This window comes from Lycium barbarum, chromosome 1 (assembly GCF_019175385.1).
Source record: "Lycium barbarum isolate Lr01 chromosome 1, ASM1917538v2, whole genome shotgun sequence".
NCBI lineage: Eukaryota > Viridiplantae > Streptophyta > Magnoliopsida > Solanales > Solanaceae > Lycium > Lycium barbarum.
Window position 1 is genome coordinate 21,826,697 of NC_083337.1, and position 20,493 is coordinate 21,847,189.

At 38.8% G+C, this 20,493-nt stretch overlaps 1 protein-coding gene across 1 annotated transcript; it reads right to left on the minus strand.

Annotated features, from left to right (window-relative positions):
- Positions 1 to 18,259: 18,259 nt before the first annotated feature.
- On the minus strand, positions 18,260 to 20,020 carry LOC132610560 (uncharacterized). The gene is made up of 3 exons (XM_060324879.1): positions 19,510 to 20,020; positions 19,166 to 19,221; positions 18,260 to 19,066 (listed from the first exon to the last, which is right to left on the minus strand). Exons 1-3 carry the CDS (start codon positions 20,018 to 20,020, stop codon positions 18,260 to 18,262), a joined length of 1,374 nt encoding a protein of 457 aa, XP_060180862.1.
- Positions 20,021 to 20,493: the final 473 nt, after the last annotated feature.

Sequence of the window (20,493 nt, forward strand, 5' to 3'; positions counted from 1 at the left end):
TGATGGAATAGAAAAAGACTTGAAGTAAAGCACACACTATTCAGTAATTTCAAACCGCATTCCCTAACAACGACACCAAAATTTGATACACTGAAATTACACATACTAAATAGCGTAAAGTGAACGTTGTCAAATATAGTAACCCAACTAGATTAGGGTCGAATCCCACAGTGAACAGAGTGTGAAAAAGTTACTATCGTAGTGTGCTACTTAACTTTCGATCTTAGTTCGTATTTTGGTAAGTTTGTAAAGAATGTTTATAATTCTACAAGCTATTATGATTTGAATGTAATCAATTGGATTAATAAACCAAGGCTGTGTCCCCCATTAGATGAGATGTAATGCTATAGGTGTTTTTATGATATACTTCTAATGGATTGTTGTATGGTATGCACTTAATCTCTAAAGACTTTCTAATAATTCCCAATAGTTAGAAAGTATTTGCTCTTTATGATTTTTCCAAATATAAAAGAGTTGAAATTAAGAATGTTTAATTTGTGCCAAGTAAACTCTTCTATCCCTAAGTGATTTTATTAATGAGAGTTAACCCCGAGTTCCTGTTACTCATTCCTACAAAATCCTAATTCACCATCCCAAATAAACTAAGGTTTTATGGCTTAGGTTGCTATTCGCAACCATCAACCAACTTTAATGAATAAGAAATAAGTAAAAACCAACAACCCACTATGCATATATTCACTGTTATACACCATTTCACAAAACACCCATCATTGGGTCCACAACCTTAGTATTAAAATTAGCGACTCATGGTGTCTAAGGTAAGACAAAGCATTAAAAGAGTCATCAAAGCTTACAATAGGAATAAAGAAGGTGAAAACATGGAATCTTGTCCTCAAAAGCTTCAAAACAATGAAGTATTCAATGCCCTAGCACAATAAGATAAATATCTAACCAAGAATTACCCACAAGAACCCTACATTAACTATTTATAGTGGCCAAATCATGGAAAATACTTTGACAAAAGTGTCCCCCAACGTAATGATCTACGGACCGTAAAATGATATACGGTCCGTAAATCTTCAGTCTCCACCATAAAAACTGAACTTTTCTTGAACTTGTACGCTTCTTTTTGACGGACCATAAATTGATTTACGGTCCGTGAATCTATGCTATAGATTTTACTCTGGTTGGGATGCATGTTGTAACTAATTTACGCTGGGATTTGATGGGCCCTAAAATGATTTATAGTTCGTATAATTCTACCATGAATTCACTCCTGTTGAGATGTACACTATGACGGTTTCATGCTAAATCTATCGTGAATTCACTCCTGTTGAGATGTACATTGTGATGATTTCACACTATGATTGACGGGCCGTAGAATGATCTACTGTCTATCTTTTTCGCCGTTAATTTTAACTTTTAGTTGACTTCTCTTTTTCTTCACATTTTTGGGATCTTTGCACGTAATTTTCTTGACTTTTGCCATTCTGAATCTCAACACTTTAAACATAAAAAAAACACAAGCTTGCTTGTAAACAAGTAAAACTCGTCGTTAAAGGCATCAAATGTGTCGTAATTCAACAGCACAACAACAGGTCATTACTTGATCAGTTCAAGCTACAATCAATTTGGCGATAATGAAGAGTTTTGTCCCAAAAAAACTATGTTCGGGGTACTATATTTTCACCAATCCTGCTGGTGTGTCTTTATGAATCAAAATACACTCATGCTTACTTTTAATGCATGGGCTCAAATTTTTAACTCATGCTTACTTTTAACGTTTGAGCTCCAATTTTCAACTTGTTCTTACTTGTAATGCTTGAGCTCAAAGTTTCAATCCGTTCTCACTTTTAACGTAGAAGGATCCAATTTTCAACTCATACCTACTTTTAATCATGACAATCAACAATTATGTAGATTATGTGAAGAACGAGGATCAAGAATATTTTGCTAGAAAATTCAAATCAAGAGGAGATTTGTTAGGGTCTACCCTGAATTTTTATCTTATTTCAATTCTACCATAATTGATTAGAAAGAAATATGCAACAATTATAGGGGTATCAAGCTGCTATGCCACACTATGGAAGTTTGGGAAAGGGTGGTGGAAATGAGGGTGAGAAAAGGCGTGTCTATTTTTGAGAACCAGTTCGGATTCATGTCGAGGAGGAGCTCAAGTGCGAAGGCTATTCATATTATAAGTAGACTAATGGATCAGTATAGGGAGAGGAAGAGGTACTTGTACATGGTGTTCATCGATCCAAAGAAGGCATACGATAAAGTCCCAAGGGAGATTTTATGGAGATGCTTGGAGGCTAGAGGTGTACCTGTGATGTACACTAGGGAAATCAAAGACATGTATATGGAGCTAAGACTCAGGTAAAGATAGTGAGAGGAGATTCAAAGCACTTTCCAGTTTTGATAGGGTTGCACCACGGATCAACTCTTAGCTAGTTTTTATTTGCTTTAGTGATGAATGGGTTGACGCGAAAAATCCAAGGTGTGGTGTCATGATGTATGTTATTCGTGGATGATATAGTTCTAATTGTCGAGACTCACAGAAGAGTTAATGCTAAACTGGAGGTTTGAAGACAATCCTTGGAGTCTAAAAGGTTCAGGTTGAGTAGGACCAAGACCGAATACATGGAGTGAAAGTTCAGTGACATAACGCATGAGGATGGCATGTAAGTGAATCTTGGTACCCAGGCCATCCAAAATAAAGAATAGTTTCAAGTATCACGGGTTTATTATCAAAGGAAATAGAGAGATTGATGATGATGTCCCACATCATATTGGTAATGGGTGGATAAAATGGAAGCTCGCTTCTGGAGTCTTATATGATACGAAGGTGCCACCAAACCTCAAAGGAAAGTTTTATAGGGTGGTGGTTAGGCCAACTATATTGTATAGGGCAAAAACTCTCATATTCAGAAGATGAAAGTTCTGATAGATGTTTGGGCATACTAGGAGAGATAGGATTAGGAATGAAGTTATCCGGGACAAGTTAGGAGTGGCCTTGGTAGAGGACAAGATGCGGGAAGGGAGGCTGAGATGGTTTGAGCATGTGAAGAGGAGATGCATATATGCACTAGTGTGGAGGTGTGAGAGGTCGGCTATGGAGAGTTTCAGGAGAGATAGAGGTAGGTGGAAGATGTATTGACGAGAGGTGATTAGACATGACATGACATAGTTTCGCTTACCGAGGACATAACCTTAGACAAGAGGTTATGAAGGACACAAATTAGGGTAGAAGGTTAGTAGGTAATTAAGCGTTGTCCCGCTTATCCTTTCATATAAGTAGTCATCTCACTCTTGTAGTTTCTTGTCCTTTGATTTCTGCTACTATCTAATGTTGCTTGTACTTTTTTTATCGTTTAATTTGATAATTAATGCTCTTTTTCCAAACTGCTTTATCATGCTTTTATAGTATTATGTCATGGCTAATTCGCGTCCGTTATTTATTTTGCATACTGCTTTGCACTACTTTTCATTGTGCTAAGGGTCTACCGGAAACAACCTCTCTGTCTCTTAAAGTAGGGGTAAGGTCTGCATACACTCTACCCTCCCCAGACCCCACTTTGTGGGATTTCACTAGGAATATTGTTGTTTAAAAAAAGATATAAATCTTTCATATTTGTGGAACCCCTTTCTTGGAGGATTTTTTTTTGAACTTCTATCAATTGAGGAGCCTTCCTTCCCACAACAACACAATAGCATTCACAATAATGTAGTCATTAAATAGTTTTGTTTAGGGGGAGTTTTTTTTTTCAGTAAAACCACCAATATGGTGGGAAATTTATTTAAAATAAATATATTTACAAAAGAATCCAAAAGCAAAGAAAAATAATCTATGCTACCCTATTCCAACATATAAAGTGGAACTAGCATTACACTCGATTCTAACAACAAGAAAGTTCTAAACAACTATCTTTCAGACAGAGTTGGCTTGTATCCATTTTTCACAACGTCAAGTCTCAAAGGTGGAATGGATCAAGCTCTCATGAAGTGTCACTTCAGGTAGTGTTGATTGTAGTTGTCTCTCTTGGAATGAATGTTAAGAGGATGTAGGGCTAGTTGATATAAGAACTGTTGCTGAAGTATGATTTTTTTTATGCTTGGCATGTATTGGCTTCTGTATACTTCTTTAACTGAATAGGAAAAACCAGGTCCTATCGTGTGAATTTTAACTTGAAATATCAGTATTTTCAGCTGGCTGAACCTGAGTTAATACCACATACTGAAAATAAGGATATTTCAAGTTTTGAACCACTTTTCCAATAGTAGAGATATCTGGTAAAGTTGTGACTGTGTAATGCTCCTTCATAGTATGAAACAGCTACGGCTGCTATGTGGAATGTTGTTTTGTTATTTTCCTTTCTTGCTTTCCTTCCACAACTTCTTCTGATGCGACTGCAGTCCTGATCTCTGAATATATCTTTGTTAATTGCTGCTATTGATACTTCTATGTTGTGTTGCAGTTCTGATTCAGAAGTTTAGCATTTGGCTTCTATCTATATTAAGCATTCTCCTTCCCTGATATGGGATATCAGTGAAGTGATCATACTCAATTGTACCTGCAAAATCAAAAACCAAGTTAGTGAAAAAATCTGCCACATAGTTGCCTTCCCAGCACATGCTTCACCATCACATCTCTATTATTCATATAGTTTTGAATGCTCCTAACAATCATTGTGACACTTAACGGCACCTCCCATATTCCATCAAAGACTTCTCCATTGTGAGTGAATCTGTTTCCATAATCAGAAGTAACAGATTATGTGTAATACAATACTTCAATCCCACCTCCAAAGCTATTACCTTTGCTACAAGATTTGTGTTGTCTACAATTCTTCTTGCCTTTGCATATATGAAGTCTCGAGTACTGTTTCTCACAAAAAAGTCAACAGAACTAGGACCTGCATTTCTCCTAGATACTCCATTAGTGTTACATTTATAACCAATCCAAGGTGGCTTCCAAGTTACTTGCTTACATAAAAAAGGAGTTCTTCTATTTTACAAATATTGCACCATAAAAGGCCAACTCTTTAGTAATCCTGGTAACCATGGATATGTATGTTGTGCAAACATGAAAACCTGCCTACTCACTTAATTCATGACTTTATTAATTGATACTATTGCTCCATGTCTTCTGGTGTTTCTTCTCTTCCACAATTACCACATGATGAAGGCTGAAATTGCCCGATAAATAGGCTTCAGCCTTGTGACACACTTTGCATTGCACCATAGTAACACTAATTTCTTTGTCTACTGATAAGTTCTTACAATACCTGCTGCGGCTGAAAAATACCTCCATATACTTCTTGAAGATGGTCCTGTAATTAACACATAATCCATGGTTTCTTGTTGGTCCAAGCGGCACCAACACCTTGATGCAATGTTGATTCTCATTTTCATTAGGACTTCATCAATAGGCAGCTTCCAAAACCATATTCTCTAACGACAAAAGGAGATTTTATAAGGCCCCTGTTTGATCCATATTTTCCATTATAGTTCAGATATTTGCTGCTTTTGTCTCATCTCCTCCCATGCACTGCTTACTGTGAAGTTTCCTTAGCTTGTGACTTTCCACCCAAGGCTTATCTGCTTTTTTTGAACTAACAAAGTATCCCGGTTCATATTTCACATATTCAACCACATTATTAGATAAAACTGCTTGTAGTTTTGGGAAATTCTAGAAAGAATTAGTCATAAACTTTTCCAAATGTCATTTTGTGCAGAAAATACATTATAAAATGATCCTAACTTGGACCAGTTATCAAACCACATTGATGAAGCTCCATTCTTGTGTTCCCACCAGATGTTATGCTCAATCTCATCCCTAGCCCGTAATATCATTTTCCATGTCTGTGAACCTCCTTTCCATTGTACCACTGTAGGCCTGAATCTCTTGCAGTATTTATTCCACATGAAACTAGACCATAAATTACCAGTGGTCCTAAATTTCCACCAAATCTTGGCAAACAAAGCTTTTGAAATGTCATATAAAGATGTGTAACCCCAAAACCTCCCTCATTTTTAGGATAACAAATCTTTTTCCATGCAGACCAATGTTTACTTCTACCCTTCTCTTTTGTTTGCCAAAAGAATATGTTAAATAGCTTATGCAGATCTTGTATGACACATTTTGGAGGCACCACAACTGACAGCAAGTAGGTAGGCTTACTTTGTAACACGCTTGAGATTAATACTGCTTTTCCTCCAACAGAAAGTAATTTACCTTTCCAAACTTGCAGTTTATCCTCACCTTCTTCATCGGCTCTTTATAGAACAATTTTTGCCATTTTTCATGGAATATGGGACATCCCAAATATGTGAATGGAAACTACCCTCAACAAAAACCAGTAACCTACTGTACTACTTGACTCAATACCTCAGCCACCTTAGAAAGCAACACCTTATCTGTGTTAATTTTCTGACCAGAAAATTCCTCACATTCAGAATCTTCACTATCATATGTAATGACACCTTATCTGCAGAAGAAAATATTATAGTGTCATCCGCATAAGCAAAACGATTCAAATTTGAACTCTATTTTGGCATTCCATAATGTCTAAAGCCGTCATTTTCAAATAAGGCATTCAAAGCAGTAGACAACACTTCAGCAGATAAAATAAATAAAGCTGGAGATAAAGGATCCGCCTGCTTGACCCCTCTCGTTGAATGATAGAAACCATGAGATTGCCCATTGACAAGAATAGAATACCAATTATTAGTAATAATCATCCATATCATATCGATATAAATGTTTGCAAATCCTATCTTTTATAAAACTTGTACTAGATATCCCTAAGAAACTCTGTCATATGCCTTGCCATGTCCAGTTTTGTGATGACATTTGTAGGTTTCCCTCTTTTCCTTATATCAGTGGAAAGGTCTTGAGTCAGTAACACATTTTTACTAATATTTTTGCCTTTCACAAATCCTGATTGATTTGGTGAAATTAAGGAAGCTAGAATGGCCTCAAGTCTATCATGTAACAATCTTGAAATCACCTTGTTGATAAAGTTACTAAGGCTGATAGGCCTTAAATCAGCAAAAATATTTACGGTCTCCTTCTTTGGCAGCAACACTAAACTGGTATGAGTAATGGCTTTTGGCAAAGTTTGACCCTCATAAAAAGCTTGAACCACAATATAAACATCTACACCAATGGTATCCCGGCACTTCTGATAAAACACCGCATAAAATCCATCAGGTCCATGAGCACTATCACCTGATAATGAGAAAACTATAGTTTTCACTTCTTCTAATGTAGGGATTATACATAATTGAGCATTTTGCTCCTGTGTAATCCTCTCAGGAATGTACTCAAGAAGACTGGAATTTTGTGTTACCTCTTCATATGTAAATTATTTCTGACAAAAATAAATATCTGCATCAACTATATCATCCAAATTTTCTACCCATTGTCCTTCTGAGTTCTGAATTCTGGATATGCACAACCTTTTCCTTCTATTTCACAAGACTATGGAAATATCTTGTGTTTCTATCACCTTCTAAGAACCATTGAATACATGCTTTTTGGCTCCAATACTCCTCTTCAAAGTGTAGGTATTTTTTGAGCTCTGCCTGTGCCTGTGTAGTACCATCCTATTCTCTTCAAAAGGATCCTCCTCAAATAACTGTTCTTTAATCTTCACAAAGTCCTCTCTTATTGTTAACTATTTGAGCAAATCTCCAACGGTATTTCTACTCCATTGAGATAGAGCATCCTTCAATTTCCTCATTTTAAACTTAAAAGTATGAAAACGATCTCCCATGTATTCAATTGTCCAATTCTGCTCCACCTCTCCTAGGAATAAAAACTTCAAAAATCTAAAATGATTTTGGAATTGTTGATCTTGTTCACCAGCAGCCAATAAAAGAGGGGCATGATCAGAACCAGTCCTTGATAGATGCTCCATACTCAAATTAGCAAACATATCTTGAAAAGACTGGTTAACCAAGATCCTGTCTAATCTTTTGAAAATACAATCTTGACCTGCTCTTCCATTCCACCAAGTAAAAGGACTACCTCTGAATTCAACTTCTGTTAGCTCACAAGAATTCATACAGAAAGCAAAATCTTCATATTCCGTAGCACGAACGGGTAATCTACCTATCTTTTCCTCCTCATTCATGACAACATTAAAATAACCTCCAACTATACATGTTAGTTGTATCTGGTTAGTCAAGCTATATATTTCTTCCCATAACAATACTCTCTCAGCAGCAGTACACTTAGCATAGACTAAAATTGCAATAAGAGATTTTCCACTATTATGGATCAAAAGTTTAATGGTCACTTGTTGAGCAATGTCCCTTAAAAATTCTATATCCACACCATCAATAGTAAAGAACCAAATCTTCCCATTGCAGTTGAAGTTTGCATACTACAATCCTAACCTCCTCCTATCTGTTAATATGTCTTGAATTCTGGAAAGGCTCCATTAAAGCAATTAGAATAAATTTATGATATTTATTGAACATTTGTACCCTATGGAAAGCCTTTTGTGTTTTTACGAATCTAATATTCCAAATTAGAGCTTTAATCATCATTGAGAATTTGGTTTATTAGAAGCCTTCCTCTTTGGTAGAACCCTTGAAGGCTCATTATTCTTGATACCTGGCTATGTTTTCCAACTCTTCAAAGTTTTGCCTTCCCCATCTTGTTTACTTTTAATTCCCTTCATAGAGCTTTTGTGTTCCTGAGGATGCACATCAGCCTACATGCAAGCATCAACTCGATGTTCCCTCACTTCTACTCCCTCATGTTCCTTTATAATTAAAGTTTGCTTTCCATCTTTATTCACAGCCTTCTCTATAGAGCCACTAGCCAATCCAGTCAGCTCATGTGAAACCAATGCATGTAACTCTTTGTTTTGAGAGTTTTTTCTCTACACTGTAATGTCAGTATTATTATCCTTCAGTGAAGGTGATAATGCTATGTCAACAACTGCCTTTGCATGAGGATAACTTCCAAACTTTAGAGCTTCTTCTATAGGATCAATCTCGTCAATTGTTGCTACTCCTTCATTGAACTTTTTAGTAACCTCTAATCTATTTGCATTGTAATTAATCACCACCTCATCAGTAGGATTCTCTTCATAGATGATACTATCCTTTGTAGGACTGCTGCTGTATGTAATCTCCTCTTGATCTTCAATTTGCTGCTCCTTACTGTCATTCTTAACCTCATCATATGTCTCCATTTCATTAAAAAGTAACTCAACCTGTTCCACATTTCCAACATCAAGATGGCAAGGAATAACAATGTTGTTATCTCAACCATTTTCATTCTCATTTAGGCTTGAGTCTTCTAGCTGCTCCTTGTCACACCTCTTACAATGCTATATAAATAGTAACTTGATCAACATTAAGCTCCCTTTCTACTACTATAACATCAGCTATGGCAGACTCTGAGACCTCATCATGAACAACAGAAGAAATTTCTCCCTCTTTCTGCACCTGCACCACAATCTCAACATCATTCAACACTTCATTATTTAACGACCCGCTTGGTCGTTATAGTCTTTCCAGCATTTATGCCTTTTTTGAGCATTGACGAGCGCATTTTGACCCGAAGTTTACTTCTGAGTAAACGTAGATTCCAACAGGTTCGAATGGTTGCTTATGACTTGCGTGTATACTTGGTTAGGTTCCCAATGCACTTGGATGCATTTTGGGACTTGGGTTGGAAATTAGAACTATGGCGTCAGGGGTTGACTCGGTCAATGAGACCACCATTGGAAATTTTGAGGCCACGAGCTCGTTCGTAGCGTATTTTTATGTGGGACTGTGTGTATGTTTTGTGAGAAGATGGCCTCGGGAATGGCCCGGGATTTCGATTGAAGACTTAGAAAAATCAGAGGGATTCTGGTACCTGGTGCCCGCTATGGCAGCACTAGTGTCCTTCCAGCGGCACCGCAGTTGTGGTGTGTTTGCCTCTGGGGAGGCCATGTGTATTATTGGCCAAACCGCTATGGCGGCCTTATCAGCAGCGCCGCTGTAGATGCCCCGTTACCGTCGTGGCGGTGACGGGTCAGGTATTTTCATTAAGTGTGATTTAAATAGGCCCTTAGACCCTCATTATTTTCCATTTCGAAATTAGAACTTTGGGGAACAGTTCTTGGAGACATTTTGGAGACATTCTTGGAGGTAAATCTTGCCTATTCCTTTACTCTTCCTTAATCACAATCAGCCTAGATTTCCCCCTTCCCTTTAATAATCCCTTAGTGATGGAAGTTGAAAGAGGGTTTTGATGAACTTTTTCTTAGGCTAATTTATGAGGAAATTGATGATATTTATGTTAGATTTTGACTAATCTAAGCTTATTAATCACAGTTCTTCCACTTTTAGTGTTGAATTTCGGAATCAAACACTTAGTGCTTATACCCAATTTGGGGTTTTTACTTGAAATCAGAAATTAGGCCAATCTTTGAGTTAAATCAGCAATTAGTGGTTGAGTTATGATCACCTAGTGCTTAATTTGATATTTTGCTTTCGAATTTTCGGTTTTTCCCTTGTTGGCCCGTTTTCCTAATTTCTAGGGCAAATATTGACCTAAATTGAATAGTATCAATATTAGAATAATTCTTCATGATTTCTAATCTAGAATTCGATTATGCTTAGACTACTTGGGTTCTGAGGTTCAGCGGAAAGGCAAGGCAAATGAGTGAGTTGTTGATGTTGCGGTTCGGCCATCCAGGTAGGTTATGGCTTACCTTTGGTGAGACTTCGTATAGCGTAGCACATAATTAGATTATATTGTCGGAGACAACATGTAAACCTTCAGGTATGAATTTGGGTTGGATATTGCCTTAGGTTGGGCCCTGTTACATGTTGGGACTAGCCACCACGTTATGTGTGATTTGATGGTTCTATTATGCCGGCTTGATGCCATGGGTCATTGATAGATATTGGTGTTTTATCATATTTATTATGATATAGTTGGCATACCCATTATTTGTATATGTACTTGGATATATAGTTGGCATATCCATTGTAGGTATCTGTACTTGGTTATATTGTTGGCGTACCCACTGTTGGTACTTGTGATTCAGTTATATTATTTGCATATCCACTGTTGGTATTTGTGATTCGGATATATTGTGGCTTACCCATTGTTGGTACTTATGATATTGGACATGATTATCGATATTGATCCATGCATTGCATGCACTCTTATTTTCATGATACACTACTGCATGGCCAATATCCGAGGTTCATCTCAGAATCATTGTTGAGTGAAATTGATATTTGATAAAACTCTTTTACTTGAGTGACGTGAGGTGGCCGATATTCGATGTTCATCCCGGAATCGTTGATTGTGTGAAATGGATACTTGATGAAACTCTTTTACTTGATGTTTAACTTCGAAATCGTTGTTTCATGGCCAATATCCGATGTTAGTTCTGAAATCATTGTTAGTGCATGGACTCCGCGGGTCTCCCAGGGTAGTGTTGATAAGAACCCCCTGTGGGCAAAGATTCGGGCTCCCGTCTGTGTGTTGGGCAAAGATCCGGGACAGGTGGCACTTAGACTTTGCGAGTCACACTGGATTGTGCTACCAAGACATCAATATTTTCGTCCGGAGTACATGTGTACACCGCATTTGCATGGCATTACGTTGCATTCATACCATTATTGCATTATGACTTGATTGAGATGTTTGGTGTTGCGTGGTGATCCTAGATTGGAATGGACATATATATCAGACTTGGCACATTTGGGATTAGATGCTTCACGTAGGTGATGATGAATATTTGGAATTGATTGTATTGTCTTATACTTTTTGGTTTAATTGCTTATCTGCTTTATTATCTGAATTGTGTTAGCTATGCTTAGTCGGCCGATGATGCCTACCAGTACTGTTGTTTGTACTGACCTGCACTTGCAGCATTCTTTTATGAATGTAGAGTATCAGGTCGGATCACAATACCACTTCTGTGACGCGTGGCTGGTCATTGTTCAGCTTCTTCTTGAGTTTCCAGGGTAAGCATGGCCGTCCGCTACCTTGAAGACTTTCTATCTTTGTGTCCTATTTTATTCAAAGACATAGATACTTTATGTATTAGTATTCCAGATTGTATTACTTTCTTTTAGATGCTCTTGTGTTATTCAGACTAAACCCTGGGGTGGTTATCGTCATTCCACACGTTTCTACCACTTATATGTATATTTCATGAGACTTACGTATTTATTTTATTCCGTTGCTTAATTTTGCTAATTTATGTATTTATTCATTTTTGGGTTGAGGGTTCGCTTACAGAGGTGGGAAGGTAAGTGCCCGCATGACTTAGGAAAAATAGGTCGTGACAAAGTTGGTATCAGAGCCCTAGGTTACCCGGTCTTTAATACAAGAGCGTGTCTGGTAGAGTCTCATGGATCGGTACGATGAGCTCCGTACTTATCTGCGGGAGGATACAGGACATTTAGGAAATCTCACTTTCTTTTCATTCTTCGTGCTACTTTATTCAATTTGGTATATGGAGGGATCAAATTGGTATCTGAATCTCTTCCCTTCTCTCAAAGATGGTGAGGACTTGAGCTACGATAGCCCGAGGTCAGATCCTCGAGACTGCAGCTACGGCTGGCACTCGATGGGGCGCTACAGCTAAGGGATGCAGCAGAGCAGGAGGCCACAGGGTTACCCCAGGCAGGGGCCGAGCTCCTATGGTGGGCCAGCGACGAGAGAGGTCTCCATCTCCCGAGCCCAAGTATCAGCCGGGTCGAGACTAGGCCGCAGAGGATGGTGTGGCCTGTTACACCTCGCATTTTCAGACCATGAGCATTCCATGTACTTCACCGTATTTATGGAGTATCGGAGACATCCCATGAAGTTTTTAAACTAATGAGCCGTGATGAGTGCCTGATCTCTAGTGACCAAACACCCATATACTCATACCTGGATAACACTACATAATAAGGGCCCACAAGCAACTCAATCTGAATTAAACTGACTCATGAAAGAATAATATCAGGAACTGTGCATGATGCATATATATAAAGATAACAATGCAAGCCAACTAGGCTGCCACATCGACTGTACACAAAAGAATGGGAGCCGACAAGGCTACATCACAGGTCATCTACACATAATTGTCCACAGACCTCTAATAGAATAAAAGCTGTAGAAAGGACGAGACAGGGCCCCATCATACCCATATGCATATCTATATCTCAAAAGTAGCGTACCAAAATAAATCACAACTCCGGATCAAGTGGAGCGCACCGACTACAGCTAAGGGAGAGTCCTGCTAAGTTGGATCATCTCTCTGTCTACCTGAACCTGCGGGCATAAATGCAGCCCCCTGAGCAATAGAAGAGTCAGTACGGACAATGTACTGAATATCCAAGGCATAAGAGTAACGTATATAAATAAGAATCATGAAAGGAATCTGAAACTTATAAACAAGCTGACTGTCTGAATGTATCTGTATGACTGAAGACACCTCTACGGTGTATGATATGCATGCACTCCTTAAAAATAATATGATTGATAGTGCTGTGGAACGTACAGACCAATCCATATCTCATATAATAGTGTCGAGGAACGTACGACCCGATCCATATATCATATAATCCCGCGTCCGGGATGATAATCATCTCACGTCGCCGACTAGTGGTGTTGCCCGTCCATATAGCCACACTATAATCATACATCATCATACATATGCCGCCCACCATAGTGGTGCTGCCCGGTGTAAGAAAATAGCTGTACATATATGTATATATATAATGCATGAAATACTCATGAATGACATACACCGGATTACTCCAGATAACAAAAGATCTCTAGAAGTCATGGACATGAACATAAGGAATCAAGGATACGATGAATCCTGTGCCATCTAAGAGTAGAGCCTTTGGAATTTGCTAGCTTACTTTGTTCGTTCAGACAGTAAGGATCATGCCAAAAGAATAAAAAGGATAGCCTTAACATACCTTATTCGCTTCTCAAGCTAGCTATGCTAATATCTCGAGCTTGAAAAATCTACACACAAGACCAATTAGCAAGTATTAGACTAGAACGTGCTTAGAACCAACCTTAATCTAGTTACAACTTTATGCAATTCGAGCAACATCTCCTTTGTAAATTAATCCTTTCAATTCTAACCCAACCCAAACATCAATAACAACATCATCCATAGCAATATCAATTCCTACATATCATAATATAATCAATTCTACTCCAAATCATCCCACAAAATAGCCCTCAAGTCCAACTCTACACTTACTCAACTTACAACTTCCATATCTATAATTCTCTTTACTTAAACCTGCTAAAACTCTTGGTAATTTTCTTAAATACAAAGGTGGGAATCATATACATACCTTGAGAAGTCTAGGGTTCCAAGAATCAAACTTCAACTCAGATCTCCAAGCTCCACAAATTCAATGAAACCCTAACAACAAACTTCTTCTTCACAAGCTTGGGTTTACGAGGCTCGGATCTTGCTAAATCTTCACTATGATAATGGAAAATATTGAAAGGAATATTTTAGGCCTTTCTCTGATTTGAAAGTGGGAAATAATGAAAATAAAATATGGAAGTCAAATATATATAGAGGGAACTAGAAAATTCCAATGGTGCAGGTCGACGGTGGGTCGACGGCCAGTCGACGTGTCGACGGCTCGTCGACGTGCTCTGTTGACCTACCACATGAAACTTCAAAAGCGACATAGCAGGGATGGTACACCACGACAGCTCATCGACGGCCCATCGATGGTGACTTATTTCTACATAATCTCCTGAGTCGCTTCGGCCTGCATCGATTCAATTCGTTTAGCTTCAAATTCTATCAAATTGCAAGGGACGTATAATTACACTTTGGTACACGTGGGGTAGGGCACTTAATTTCTCAAAAACTCAGACACAGCTTCCCATACTAAAGGTATAGACCACCCATAAGCCAAGGATTTCTTGTGATGAAAACGAGAGGTTTAATACCCACGGTGTTGATTATGTGTCTTACCAATTTTGCGGTAACGCAAGACGTGATGGAGGTATTTTGTGGCGTGCAGACCTGAGGGTCTTCGTCCTTTGACTTGGAATCAATTCTACCGGGCCTTCTTTGAGAAGTATGTGATCCGGTCTTTGAGAGAGGCGCCTAGGGAGCAATTTTTACACATTGAGTAGAGGGGCATGTATTTGGAGTCCTATGTGACCCGCTTCCTTTATCAGGACCGTTATTCTACTCCGTTGATCCTTACTGAGGCCAATAGGATTAGGCGCTTTGTTGGAGGACTAGTGGGCTCCCTACAGATTCGTTGTCTTCATATGGAGTCCATGGGGCTTCCTTCTAGTCCATTATCAAGCATGCTTCTAAGGTTGAGGGTGCTAAAGCCCGTGCTTTCGGTGGTGGTGACAAGAGGCCACGTCAGACTGACAGTTTTAGGGGTTCTGGTTCGAGGGGCACCAGTCAATTTTTTAGGCCACATCAGCCATATTCCAGTCACCCAGTGTATTCAGCTTTACCAACTTCCTCTAGTGAGCCACGTTGGCAGAGAACCCTTGATATTTCTTTCTCCAAACTAGCGGAAAGGGTTGTTTCATCCGGGTCTTCAGCTTCAGTGTTTGAGCATTCAACTCCTCTTACCTGTTATTCTTATGGAGAGGTCAGGTATGTTACTAGGAGATGTCCCCGACCCAGGCGGGATTCTCAGCCGCCGAGGACTCCTACATCATCTGATGGTCGCGGTAGGACTTCGCAGAGAGGCGGTGCTCAGCTAGGCCTGCTTCCTATGGTTCTAGAGGTGGTTCCTAGGGTACTAGAGGGGGTTCCCAGACTGGGCATGGTGGAGCCCATTTTTACTCATTTCCTGGTAGGCCCGAGGCAGAGGCCTCAGATGCTGTGATCTCAGGTACCGTTTCTTTTCGTCAAAGAGCAGCATCTGTGTTATTTGAACCTGGATCCACTTATTCGTATATATTTGCATTTCTTGCCGTTGGTTGGGATTTGTCTTGTGATAGCATAGATATACTTTTTCATGTGTCTACTCCGGTCGGAGATTCTATGATTGTTTATCTAGTCTACTGGTCTTGCTTGGTTACTTTTATAGGGCATAACACTTGGATAGATTTGATGATTCTTGATATGGTGGACTTTGATATTATATTGGGTATGTCTTGACTTTATCCCTATCATGCGATCTTGGACTGTCATGCCAAAACAGTCACCTTAGCCATGCCGGGCATCCCTAGGGTTGAGTGGAAAGGTATTCCTAGTCCCGCCCTGACGAAGATCATTTCCTTTCTTCGGGCAAAGAAGTTAATAAGTAAGGGGTGTCTAGTCTATTTAGCTCATGTTTGTGATACGACTATTATATCTCCACCCCTTGAGTCTATCCCTATTGTGAGCGAGTTCGCGGAGGTATTCCCGTCGGATCTGCCGAGTATGCCACCCAATCGCGACATTGATTTCTATATCGACATGGACTCGGGCACTCATCCTATTTCCATCCCATCATATCGAATGGCACCTGCCGAGTAGAGAGAGCTTAAGGAGCAGTTACAGGTTATGTTGAGCAAGGGTTCATTAGACCGAGTGTCTCTTCTTGGAGTGCTCCTGTGTTATTTGTGAAGAAGAAAGATAGGACGATGAGGATTTGTATTGATTACCGCCAGTTGAACAAGGTCACTATTTGGAACAATTGCCCTATGCCTTGTATTTATGATCTATTTGACAGGTTTTGGGGGGTTCAGTGTTTTCGAAGATTGATTTGCGTTCTGGTTATCACCAGTTGAAGATCAGGGCAGAGGATATTTCGAAGACAGCATTTCGGACGAGATATGACCACTATGAGTTCCTAGTGATGTCTTTTGGGCTTACCAATGCCCCGGCTGCATTTATGACCTTGATGAATGGCATCTTTAGGTCGTTCCTTTTTGTTTTTTGAATGAAAACCACCAAAACAAGTTTGGCAGTGTTTTATTGAAAAATAGTAAGTTTTATGTACAATAGTGTAAAGAAAGAAAAAGAAAACAATAGACAAATGAAAAAAAATCCTAAAAAAGAAAAAAAAAAGGACTGACATGTAAACTACATCCAAAGACTGTATGGAAACTAATCTACTGCAGATCCTCTGGCCTTGCCTTGATACCATCTCAAACACCTACAAGCTCTCACCAGGTGCTATGGTTCAAAGTCAAAATGAATATATATTCAGGCTTCCAGGATGGAGTAGAATTCCTCCATGTTCCTTCAGATGTAGCTGCTATCTCCTTGCCTTGATGTTGACCTTTGTTTGCCATTGTCTCAAGTTTCCTGAATAAACCGATCTTTAGAAGTCTTACAAGAGAATGAACTTCAAGCTAATACCACTCTTATACCCCTGCCAAAGATAGTTTCATACATGTTCATGTGTTATTCATGGCATGTTGAGATGTAACCTTGTTGCTGCTACTGCTCTCCAGCTTGCTATTAATCTCCAGGGATATAATGGTCCTCAGTTTTCCTGATCCTTATGTATGGTATATGTGACTTTTCTGTATATAGAATTTTCCTTGCTTTCACAGGAAGTGAAGTAAAACTATGAAAATGATGATCACTTGCAAAATCAAAAGCATAGTTAGTTAAAAAATCAGCCAGGCCATTTCTTTCTCTCAGAACATGCTCCACCCTCACTTCCTTATCCCTCCTCAGTCTTGAAATATCATTTATGATCATTGATATACTCCATGGAGTCTCCCACTGACCAGTTAAGATCATCTTCATAGTCATTGAGTTTGTTTCCATGACCACTGGCAACAGACTGTGTGTAACACTGTACTTAAGACCCTCATGTAGTGCCCTTGCTTCTGCTATCAAATTTGAACCATCTGATATCCTTCTTGCTGCTGCATACTGAGAATCACCCACTGCATTTCTAATACAAAAGGCCACAGAACTTGGTCCAGGATTTCCCCTAGAAGCTCCATAAGAGTTACATTTATACCATCCTGGCATAGGAAAATCCCATTTCACTATCTTGCTTACAATTCTTGGCCTATATGCTTCAAAGACTTGTAGAATTTGAGGTATGCATCTTGGTAAGTTGTTCTGCCCTGGAAACCTCATTCTACACATTTGATATATGATCATGTTTATCTCATAAATCACTTTGTTTATGGACATCCTCCCTCCATGTAGGACTGTATTCCTCCACTTCCATATCTGCCACATAGTGACCATTGGAATAGCTTTAAAGATGGTTCTGATGTCCACATATTTTTAAAGACATCTGACTTGGCTGCTTTGCTCCTCAGTAATTCCCATGCAGTGCCTATAGTAAATTTTCCTGATGCTGTCATCATCTATCTTGGCCTATCCCACTCTTCTTTTGGTTCATGAAAGTGCAATTCTTCTAATATATGATCCACAATATCCATAGGGAATAACTGCTGCAATCTTCCTATATTCCAACCATTCTGCAACATAAGTTCTTTTACATCTTGAACACCCTCATCTATGACAAAATCATCTGGAATGATGTGATATAGAGCACCTAGCTTTGTCCAGTTGTCAAACCATACATTTGCTGTTCCACTCGTTGGTCCCCACCATATTTCTTGCTCTATATTATCTGTAGTCTCTATTATAGCCTTCCATACTTGAGAACCTCCCTTCCACTGCACAGTCTGAGGACTGTGCCTTTTGCAATATTTGATCCACATGTAATTTGCCCATTGAGTATTTGTTGTCCTGAATTTCCACCAAATTTTTGCACATAAGGCTTTAGATACATCAAACAAAGATCTAAAGCCTACTCCTCCTTCCTCTTTTGGCTTACACAAGTTTAGCCATGGTGACCAGTGTCTTTTTCTGCCTTCCTCACTATTATTCCAGAAGAAACTTGAGAAGCTTTTGTGCATATCATTGATAACACATTTTGGAGGTTTGATGGCTGACAACAAATGTATTGGCATACTCATTAGTACATTATTGATTAGAACAGCTTTTCCTCCAAAGGATAGCAATCTTCCTTTCCAAGTCTGCAGCCTATTCTGGACTTTCTTGATTAGATCATCGTAATCAACCTTCCTCTTCCTTGAATGTGTGACAGGACAACCCAAATATGTAAAAGGAAAAGTGCCTCTTTTTAAACCAGTAATATTCTCCACCTGTTGTATCAGCACATTAGACACCTTACTATATACATAGAATGAACTCTTGCCTTTTTTTATAAGTTGGCCTGATACCTGCTCATATGCATGTAATACCTCCATAATTAGCTCCAAAGATCTAGCATCAGCAGATGAAAAAGTTATTGTGTTATCTGCATATGCCAGATGATTCAGATTTGCACTCCATTTGGGCATTCCATAACTTCTAAACTCATTATTCTCAAATAAAGAATTTAATGCTCTAGATAAAACTTCAGCAGATAAGATGAACAAAGCAGGAGAGAGTGGATCTCCTTGTTTTACACCCCTGGTGGAATGAAAGAAACCATAAGCTTGACCATTAAGGAGTATGGAATACCAGTTGTTAGCTATTAGCCTCTAAACCATATCTATGAAAATTTCTGCAAATCCCATCTTCCTTAAAACTTTGATCAAATAACTCCATGATACTCTATCATATGCTTTAGCCATGTCAAGATTAAGTACAACATTAGCTGGTTTTCCTCTTAGTCTAATGTCAGTCACAACTTCCTGAGTTAGAAGGACATTTTCAATGATACATCTGCCCTTAACAAATCCAGACTGGTTGGGAGATATCAAAGAAGGTAGAATGCCTTCCAGTTTATCCTGAACTACTCTAGAAATAACCTTGTTGATGAAATTTCTGAGACTGATTGGTCTCATATCAGCAAAGGTCTCAATGTTGTTCTTCTTTGGTAATAGTACCAAGTTGGTATGTGTGAATGACTTTGGAAGAGTTTGGCCATCAAAAAAGGCTTTCACAAGATTGTATACATCAGCACCCACAATGTCCCAACACACCTGATAAAATATTCCAATCATACCATCTGGACCACCAGCACTATCGGCAGATAATTCAAATACAGCCTTCTTCACCTCCTCTAAAGTTGGCATGCTTACCAGATGATTGTTAGTATCCTGTTCCACCATACTAGGAACATGTTGTAGCAATTCAAAGTCTAATGGATCAACCTCTTAAGAGAACTGCTGTTGGTAAAATCTACAAGCTTCTTCTGCCAAAAGTGACTCCCTTTCTATCCATACTCCTTGCTGATTCTGAAGTCTTCTGATCTGCAATATCTTTCTCCTACCATTCACAATACTATGAAAGTACCTTGTATTCCTGTCACCCTCAGCAAAACTAGTCATATGTGACTTTTGTCTCCAAAATTCTTCCTCATAATGAACATACTTTTTCAATGCTGCTTGTGCTTGCTGTAGCACCATCCTGTTCATAGGAGTAGCATCCTCTTCAAAACATTGTTCTTTAATTCTCACCACCTCTTCCCTTACTGTCAGTTGCTTGAAAATATCACCAAAAGTTTCCTTACTCCAAGCAGATTTCACATTCTTCAATTTCAGGTTAAATCTGATAAAATCATCCCCTTCAAAATCTGAGATCC

What these genes read in the sequence shown, in the direction of transcription:
- LOC132610560 (XM_060324879.1), bottom strand. Translation starts at nt 20,020, where the DNA reads ATGGTGGAACAGGATACTAACAATCATCTGGTAAGCATGCCAACTTTA. An exon ending in ATATGATAGAGTATCATGGA is followed by an intron (nt 19,222 to 19,509) that starts GTTATTTGATCA and finishes TGGCATATGCAG; the next exon opens with ATAACACAATAACTTTTTCA. An exon ending in CTTTGGAGCTAATTATGGAG is followed by an intron (nt 19,067 to 19,165) that starts GTATTACATGCA and finishes CTGATACAACAG; the next exon opens with GTGGAGAATATTACTGGTTT.